The sequence below is a fragment of the Hyperoodon ampullatus genome (genome assembly GCF_949752795.1).
Source record: "Hyperoodon ampullatus genome assembly, chromosome: 17".
Lineage (NCBI taxonomy): Eukaryota > Metazoa > Chordata > Mammalia > Artiodactyla > Ziphiidae > Hyperoodon > Hyperoodon ampullatus.
This window is the reverse complement of record NC_136930.1, coordinates 35,168,419-35,178,712: the sequence shown is the minus strand read 5'-3', so window position 1 is coordinate 35,178,712 and position 10,294 is coordinate 35,168,419. Positions and strand designations below refer to the sequence as shown.

The 10,294-nt window shown below is 35.5% G+C and overlaps 1 protein-coding gene across 1 annotated transcript; it reads right to left on the bottom strand.

Annotated features, from left to right (window-relative positions):
- Positions 1 to 5,157: 5,157 nt before the first annotated feature.
- LOC307065336 (large ribosomal subunit protein uL15-like) lies at positions 5,158 to 6,440 on the bottom strand (the record flags this gene model as incomplete). Its single annotated transcript, XM_079722150.1, has 2 exons — positions 5,158 to 5,588; positions 6,363 to 6,440. 2 exons carry the CDS (start codon positions 6,438 to 6,440, stop codon positions 5,163 to 5,165), a joined length of 504 nt encoding a protein of 167 aa, XP_079578276.1. The 3' UTR covers positions 5,158 to 5,162.
- Between the last annotated feature and the right edge of the window lie 3,854 nt (positions 6,441 to 10,294).

The window sequence follows — 10,294 nt, the reverse complement described above, 5'->3', positions numbered from 1 at the left end:
GTCATTTTTCTTTCTTACCTTATTCTGATAGACTCATGACTCACAGAAAAGAAAGGCTTCTTTTGTCTTCTTTCCATGCTCTCCTAATCTCAACTTTACCACTCAAAGTGAATCCTCAACATATTATTACTTCCAAACAAAGATAATTTTTTTAGGAACTGTGATGTCATTTGTTGGAATAATATGTTTTTTCTTGCCCCCACTGTAAAGTCAATGATAATTATATTTACTGTTTTAAAATTTTAATTTCTTGAGGTTTTAAAATAACATTATATGTCTCATGAGGATGACATTCTATATCTACTTCTGTATACCTTATGATGTGTTCACCACCAAAAATTTAGTTTCCATTTGTCACCATACAGTTGACCCCCTTTACCCATTTTGCTCTCCCCCCTGCCCTTTCCCCTCTGGTAACCACTGGTCTATTCTCTGTATCTATGTGTTTGTTTTTATTTGGTTTGGTTTGTTCATTTATTTTGTTTTTGTTTGTTTATTAGTTTTTGTTTTATATTCCACATATGAGTGAAATAATATGGTATTTGTTTTTCTCCTTCTGAGTTATTTCACTTTGCATAATACCCTCCAAGTTCATCCATGTTCCTGCAAATGGCAAAATTTCGTTCTTCTTTATGGCTTAGTAGTACTCCACCACATCTTCTTTATCCACTTATCTGTTGATGAGCACTTAGGGTTGTTTCCATTTCTTGGCTATTGTAAATAATGCTGCAATGAACATGGGGTGCAGATCAGGTTTTGTATTCTTTGGATAAATACCAAGAAGTGGAATAGTTGGATCATAAAGTAGTTCTATTCTTAATTTTATGAAGAATCTCCATACTGTCTTCCACAGGGGCTGCACCAATTTACATTCCCACAAACAGACTGTGAGGCTTCCCTTTTATCCACATCCTTGCCAACACTTGTTATTCCTTGTCTTTTTGATAACAGCCATTCTGACAAGTGTGAGGTGATATCTTATCGTGGTTTTGATTTGCATTTCCACAATAACTGGTGATGCTGAACGTCTTTTCCTGTGCCATATGTACATCTACTTTGGAAAAATATCAACTCCTTTGTCCATTTTTAAATTAGGTTTTTTGGGGCTTCCATGGTGGCACAGTGGTTGAGAGTCCACCTGCCAATGCAGGGGACACGGGTTCATGCCCCAGTCCGGAAAGATCCCACATGCTGCAGAGTGTCTGGGCCCATGAGCCATGGCCGCTGAGCCTGTGCATCTGGAGCCTGTGCTCTGCAACGGAAGAGGCCACAACAGTGAGAGGCCTGCATAAGGCAAAAAAAAAAAAAAAAAGAAAAAAATTAGGTTTGCTGTTGTTGAATAGTATAAGTTCTTTATATATTTTGGATGTTAACCCCTTATCAGATATATAATTTGCAAATATCTTCTCCCATTTGGTAGGTTGTCTTTTCACTTTATTGATGGTTTCCTTTGCTGCACAGTTTTTTAGTTTGATGTAATCCCATTTGTTTATTTTTGTTTTTGTTTCCCTCGCCTGAGGAAACATATCTAGAAAGATACTTCTAATACTGATGTTGAAGAATGTACTGCCTATGTTTTCTTCTAGTTTTATTGTTTCAGTTCTTACATTCAAGTCTTGAATCAATTTTGTTATCACATTTACTCTTTTTATAATAAGTTTTTGTTGGAGTATAGTTGATTTACAGTGTTGTGTTACTTTCTGCTTGACAGCAAAGATAATCAGTTATACATATACATATATCCACTCTTTTCTAGATTCTTTTCCCATATGGATCATTACAGAGTACTGAGTAGAGTTCTCTGTGCTATACACAGAGAACTTGTTAGTTACATATTTTATATATGTATATATATGTTTATATATGTTTAGTTACATATTTTATATATAATACTGTGTGTATGTCAACCCCAATCCCACAATTTATCTCTCCCTCCCTCTCCCCCCTGGTAACCATAATATTTACTCTTGATTCTGGCTCTGAGTCAGAGGAAAGACCTATAAGAAGTTATTTGCACATGTAAAAGATGATGATTCTCAGCATTTATTTACAATTCAACAATTACTTAGTTCAGCTTTTCCCAGATTTGCCTAAAGGTAAGAAGCAGCCTCTCACTTTCTTGTTAGAAATTCAGACCTCACCTCTGGAAACCCTGAATTAGTAGGTCTGGACTGTGGTCTAGTGATTCTTCTGACAAGACAAGTTTGGGAAATAGTGATCTGGTTATTATTACATCACAGGAGAGCCAATTAACAATTAAAACAGCCTTACAAATCACTAAATATAGTAGAAAAATGATACTGACCTTGCATATTATTTTAATATTAGACAAAGTTTTCAGCTCGGATGAAGCTGTGTTGCACATACATATCCAATTGAAGAATTAAGGCAATTACTTTTATAATTTAGGCCACCATCACTCCCTGCCCACCTCCTCAATCCATTAACACATAAATATATCCTTAAATGATTTGTTGGTTTTGGAAGATGAAAAGATAGTAGAAAGATGACTGGTGAATAATGAAGAGAAGAACTTCTTTAAACAATTTAACTGAATAATTTTATGTCATCTATGTGCACATGGAGTTTTGGGTCTCTCTGGTTGAACATATATACATTTGAGATATTTGCAATCAATATTGTTGCATGTTAAATTAAATGAGTTTGCATGTATTTCTAAGGTTGTACCAAATAACTAATGTATATCCAACTTTTAGCTACAGTAATAATTAATCAATTACATCTATTTTAAGATGTGAGTCTATTATAAAGTCTGTTATAGTACTGACAGACAAGCTTCCCCCAAAATTTAGAAATATAAGTTGCAGTATCCATTGCAGGTGGGATCTTATTGTTTTACCTACACATCAGACATTTTCACTAGTATGCGAAATAAGCCATAAACTCAACCAATGTAGTTTTTTCCCCCTCCTTATTTACTAATTTGTTTGCAATGCTACTTAACTATCTGGGTAACACAGGTTTATTTCAACTATTGTCAGAAAGAAGTTAAAGAGTCCCTTTCTCTTATTCAAGTTCGATTTCCTATAGTACTGCAAGTATGTCTATATAACTTGAACATGGCTAGAAATATCCCTTAGAGAAATTATACTGGTTTTGCAGCTTATGGTGCTTCAGTATAGACATTTTAAAAAGCAAGAGAGTTAATTTAGATACTTTGAAATTACTATGTTAATATGAGCTTGAGATTTGTTTTCAAAAACTAATTTAGGTCAATAGAAAAACCTTGGATGTTGTAACCAATTGGTCGAAGGAGTGAGAAACGTTAGTCTAGGATATAATTTTACTAACATTGGAGCCATGCAGGCTTACGATATAGGCAGTATTGAAAAAGATGCAGGAATTGGTCAAGTTTAAGTTATTTAAAGTTAGATGGAGTGAACTTTTACTAATTTTAGTGGCCAAATAAATGAAATACTAAGTCAAGCAACCTAGCAGATATGGGTCAGTGTTCAGGCTTTTTTGAACAGATAAAAGAAGTTGATGGCATAAAAGGGTTGCAGGTCACATGAACAATTCTTTCAAGTCATGGAGTCACTACCATAGCAATTTTAAATAGAGTTCAGTGTGTTTCTGCAAGGTCATGGCTGAAATTCTATTAGTGCTTGAGTTGAAATGTCTGCTCATTATGCCACTTTAAGCATCTGAGGTGGTCTCCCCTTCAACTGCTTAGGGTGACAAAGTTGCTTTCCTAGTTTATTATCAACTTCAATCCTGGAAAATTTTAGAATTAAGTGTAGAAGTGTTACAGAGACTTAAACACATTATTTATTTCTTTGCTTCATTCAGTTTTTTCCTCAAATATTGTCTCAAAACAGATTCAGGTTTCCTAAAACAGGAAATCCCGTCCATTTCCTTATTGTGCTTTATTTTTTTCTATAGCATCTATTACTACCTATTATATATTATACTTTATATAATATATTTATTTAAGTTATTTGGTTCTTTTTCCATTGGGATATAAATTCCTCTAGGGTGTGGACTTTTATTTTTTCTTTGCTATATCCCCAAGATATAGAGTAGTGTACCCTGCTGTTACACAATAAACTGTTGTTAAATGAAAGAAAATAACTACTGGAGTCACTGTAAAAAGGAACCCTCACTTTTCAGGCTTCTAAAGCAATCTAAGGAAGCTAAAAATGAAGAAATAATTCCTTAGCATTACTTTGTCTTTGAAATTACAGAACAGCATTTTTATTTTAAGTAGTATTTCTTCCAGTGACTACTTGTTCTCTTCTTATAGTTCTCCAGTTCTAAAAGGTATGGTAGAGGTGGTAATTATGTACTTTTGTATTTTAGTCATCCATAAAACAAGTTAAGCAAACAAACATATTAAAAACCTATTAATGTTCCACGCACCCTATTAGATGCTCTAGATTTGAAAGTAAAGAACATATCCTTGTCCTTAAGAGGTTTTCCAGTCCTGTAGAGGAGGCAGCAAGAAAACAAACACTTAGAACATGATGCAATGACATTTGCACAGAGTGTGAAGAGAGTCCAGAAGTAGGGCATGTAATCTAGAACAGGAGTGTCAGCAAAGATTTGCTAGAATAGATGCTACTTTAACTCAGCACTGACTGATAAACATAATAAAAATATTAACAATCATCATTCATTGAGTGCTTATTATATGTCAGACAATTTACAACCCTGATGTCATTATATCCTTTCAAGAATCTTCATGTGGTAAATATTATTATTCTTATATTACAGAAGAGGAAAGTATGTTTAGAAATACTGAATTAGTAATTTGCCCAAGATTACATAGGCAGTTCAGTGTCAAAACAGAAAGTTGGGTGTAACAGAACATGACAAGGCAGGAACTAATGGGACTGAATCAGGTATTCTTTGGAAGCTGAGGGAAGTAGCAATAATTTGATCTAATGTTGCAGATGAAAACAGAGCCAGATCATAATGGACAAGGATCACTCCAAGAATTTTAAAGTTTATACTGGTTTTGACCCAATATTCCAAAGAATTGTTAATTAGGTTTGTACAGAAATTGGTGGAAAAGTTTGAGATATTAAACGTTCCTTATTTAGTAATTTCTTATTCTTTAGACTAGTGAATTTATTGATTTATTGATTTATATTTTTTGAAAAGCACTTGTTAACATTTAATGAACCTTCTACCATGTGGCTTCAAGCTACCAGGACACAAGCCCCACCTACATCCTTAATCTTCTCCTCAGCTCTTCTGCTGAAGAATTTGGCCTTCACAATGACAGGCTGCTTTGGGAGCTTTCCCTTCCCCAGAACTTTGTAGTAGTCCGATAGCACCATATAAATGATAGGAGCAGCTCCAGTCTTGTTCTTTGCAGCATTTACCCAAGTCTCCTCACTGACGAAGGTCCATAATTTATCAAGTTTGACAGATGGGCCGAAGTTCTGGATCCTCTTTAAGTGGTAATGCCTCATACCAACTTTCCCAAGGTAGCCTGGGTGGTATTTGTTGAAGTTGATCCTGTGGCAATGTATGCCACCAGCATTACCCTGGACTTCTGGGTGCTTCCAGTGTTTGCCGATGTGGCCGTGGCCGTGGCCGTGGCTCACTTGGCCCCTAATAGACTAGAGAATTTAAACAAGTGTTTTGTCTATGAGTTTGTGAAAAAGACTGAGAATGAAGGAGAGGGAGAAGGTTTAAAAGGGTTTGAAAAGCAGTGTTTCTACAGAGAGCTTGCTCCCTCTTAGGCTTTTTGAGATTTAAGGGATGATCCATGAACTAATATTTATTTTCATTCTACCATATATCAGAGAATGGGCTTGGATTTTCACATGTCAACTCAATGATCCTCACAATCATCCTGCAAAGTAGGAATATTACCTCCATTCTAGGGTTGAGGAAACTGAGCATATGAGCTAAGGATCTTGCCAAAGGTCACATGGCTGTCAATAGCAAAGTCAGATTTTAAACCTATTTCAAGACACAAGCTCTTTCTAGCTTAAGCTGCTTTCATCTCTTGAGACAGTGTTTTTCAACCCTTTAGGTCAAGACTTAAAGGATAATGGAATCAATTTAGTGGTTCTTAAACAGCATTTGAAAAAAATACGAAGACTAGAATAAAATAAAATAGAGGGTATCAGAGTGTACTACACATAGTAAGGGTCAACACTGGTTGAAATTCTTGCTTCACTTAGACATACACATGTATAAACATAAATACTGGTGTGTCCTGAGTTGTGATGGGAAATATACTTCTTACAATTGGCTGAGTTTTAAAAAGTTTGAAAAACTCATCTAGTGAAATAAAGATCATATCACAGCTACTACATTAACTCATTTCTTATTTCCTCCTATGAAGTTGAATGTTCGTAGGTAACCGACAGGACACCACACCTCACAGCAAGGGTAGAAGAGGAATGAGAAGCAGAAAACTTCATGAGGGCTGAAGGAGGACAGTGGACCTTCATTTCAGTCATGGCAAACTGCAAGACTTCTTTAATTTAACCCTTCACCTGCCATATCAAGGGAAGATAGTAGTAATTACTGTTTAAAGGAAAATGTATGTGTGTGGGTCATTTATTGAGGTGATAAACTGAGGGGGGTTCCCCACCTCCTGCTTCCCACCTCCCTCTGGATTTTTTACCTGTAATGAAAGAGAAAGAGGAATAACATTTGAAATTGAAGCGTATGTGTATGCTAATATTTCATACTTATTGAACACATGTGCTTTTGCAGATTTATTATATATACTGTATAGAATTATATATAAAATCCAACTAAACTCTGTGTGTGGTGTTAAGTTACAATGCTTCTCTTTGGAATCCCATTCTGTGTACAAACATTTTTACAAAACATGTGGATTAGTAGTAGGAGTAGATGGTTAAAAAACGTTATGTTAAAGCAACACCTTAAGTCAGCATGTTGAAAGAATGAGAAAATCAAAATAGTACTGTAGTTCCTTTACTGGTGGAAATAAGAGGGGAATCCTAGGATGAGGGGAATATATAGATTTCTCTGTATGTTTACAAATGTCCCAGCAGTTGTTAATTTCTCCTGGAAGAACCTTAGATACACTAAATTTCTCAATAAATATTATTTTACATTTTAGCAAAGAAACTTAACTACTTACCTAGTAAACAAGGTTTTAAATTTGCCATTTTCCTCTTTTCCCTTTTTATATTCAAATATTAGTGCTAGTGCTGTTTTTTGTTTGTTTGTTTGTTTGTTTGCGTTACGCGGGCCTCTCACTGTTGTGGCCTCTCCACTTGCGGAGCACAGTCTCCGGACGCACAGGCTCAGCGTCCATGGCTCACGGGCCCAGCCGCTCCTCGGCATGTGGGATCCTCCCGGACTGGGCACGAACCCGTGTCCCCTGCATCGGCAGGTGGACTCTCAACCACTGCGCCACCAGGGAAGCCCCGCTAGTGCTGTTTTGAAGAGCCTAGATTTTACTCTGTACTGTATTTAAATTTTATAAGTCTGAATAAATTATTGTAACTAGCTAGTTATGTTAATTATATTTGAGTTTCTAACTAGTCAGATTTTAGAGGATTAAAAGACAGAAAATTTAATTGCCTAGTGTCAACCATTTCCAAATGCATGATGATACCAAGCAGAGTGGACTTAGATATAGTGAAATAAACAATTCTATGTGTATGTCACTGACACCATAAGATATATAAATTTATCTAAACCAACTCTTTCCATAGTGTTGCCTACTATAAATTAATATAGAAAGCCCTTAGGATGCTTGGCCAGTGATATGGAAATTGACACAGTAAATATTTGTTTCCTGTTTTGGGAATTGTGTACACTGCAGATCAGTGGTGTTTAATCATTACCATTTGGCCAATTTTGCTTTTTCAGAACAAAGATAAATAATTATGTATTGGATATGGCAGTCTTGGTGCTTGTTAAACACATAGCTCTTTTAGGCTTATACTGCCCTATCTCGAGTCCCTTGCTCAGGAGGTGAAAGCTATTATTTGTGCAGAGAAAGGGAATTTGTTGTCTCAAATAACTGAGAAGGAAAAAGTAGGGTAAATTCAAGCATGGCTGGATTCAGAAACCCACTTATTGGATTTAGTAGCTGGTTTCTACCTGTTGCCCAGATTGGCCATGTTTTGGCTTCATTTTCAGGATCAGTGAGGTCACAAGATGGTAACAGCTGCGCCAGCCTCACATCTCCTCAAGTCAAAGCCAAACTGAAGGGGGAAATGTCCTTTCTGTCGAAATATCTCTTTCTGGTTATTCAAGTAAAAGTCCTGAGATTAGCTCTGATTTATTCTGACTAACTTGGCTTGAGTTAAGTGCCTATTCCTGGATCAATCTTTGTAGCCAGGGGAATTCATAGTTCTGATTAGCTGAACTTGGGCCTTATGTTCCATCCCTGGAACCAGGAATTGAGGTTGGATTCAAAGCACATGGATTGAAAGTTGGGAAGGGGTATTGTTTTTAGAATAAAGAGGAGTGGGCTGCTGGAGAACAAAAAATATTCACAATGCTCAGATCATTTTTATTTTCTTTAGGCTAATTCAATATTTTTTAAATGAGAATGGGAAATATATGTATATTTATCAGTCTCAATCTAGGGAGAATATATATGGAAGGAGCCAGTCACTTACTGACTTTATTATCTTGCGTGGATCAAAATATCTTTGATCCTTGTTCTCCTCAGCAGCAAATGGGGATAATATTGTTTTTCTACTACCTCACAGGTGGTTGTGAAGACTCAAACAGTTAATGCTTCTAATGAAAATCATAATATCTAATATTTAATGAGCAGTTTGTCTAGAAATTACATTGTTACATCCCTATAATCATTCTGTACAGTAGATACTACTACTATAATACTTATTTTTAAATGACCTAAGGCTTACAGAGGTTAAGTAACTTGCTCAGTATCAATCACACAGCAGTTAAATGATTGAGTCAGTACTCATGTCTATCTGGCTACCAAGTTCATGCTAATAGCCACCATGATGCAGATATAGGGGATTGCCATTGGATTCTTCAATTGTAAGACTCACATGTTTTCACATTTCAGCATTTAAAAAAATCAGTATGTGTCTTACAACTGATAGTAAGAGGACAATCATGACGTAGTAGTTGTTGCCTGCTTATGTGTAACTTGGTTACCACTAGTCTTATTGTTATTTCAATTGAGTCTGCTACATGTGTTGAGTTTAAATGCTATACAAATATTAAAATATTACATTATGATTTGGCATTGAAATAGAAATTTATTTAATAGAAAGATGCAGAAACAGAGCAATGAAGCCTAAATGTGATACAGTGAAGTAATATCCATCACCAGAGGAATAGCCAGTTTCACACTTTCTTATAAGGCAATGACCACATGCTTTATGGGATCTTAGAAAGGAAGGTCCCCAAAAGTAGAAGCTACCTTATGTTTTCTACTGATATATGTGCTAAAGGACTGCCTGTCAAATGACAACATTTACCAAAGGAATAATGAATTTATTTTGCTTATATTTTGCTTTCTATGTAGGAATATGATGATAAATATCTATGTCCAAGTAAGTCACAAAGATGTCTTTTTTAAAATATAGAACACAATGTTAAGTGACAAGAAGCTTTGTGCCATAGTTTAATTGACATTGGTCTTCCATTTTAATGTGTATAAAACATTTGTGTTTCTTACAGTTTATGGAGTCTTAAATTCTATAAAATATGACATTATTGTAATGTAGAAATAAGAGAAAGGTTTTTTGTTAAGCATCTTTATTGGAGTATAATTGCTTTACAATGTTGTGTTAGTTTCTGCTGTATAAAAAAGTGAATCAGCTATACATATACATATATCCCCATATACCCTCCCTCTTGAGCCTCCCTTCCACACTCCCTATCCCATACAACTAAGTGGTCACAAAGCACCAAGCTGATCTCCCTGTGCTATGCAGCTGCTTCCCACTAGCTATCTATTTTACATTAGGTAGTATATATATGTCAATGCTACTCTCTCACTTTGTCCCAGTTCACCCTTCTCCCTCCCCGTGTCCTCAAGTCCATTCTCTACATCTACATCTTTATTCCTGCCTTACCAGTAGGTTCATAAGAATCTTTTTTTTTTTTTTAGATTCCATATATATATATATGTTAGCATATGGTATTTGTTTTTCTCTTTGTGACTTACTTCACTCTGTATCAGAGACTCTAGGTCCATTCACCTCACTACAAATAAATCAATTTCATTTCTTTTATGGTTGAGTAATATTCCATTGTATATATGTGCCACATCTTCTTTATCCATTCTTCAGTCGATGGACGCTTAGGTTGCTTCCATGTCCTAGCTATTGTAAATAGTGCT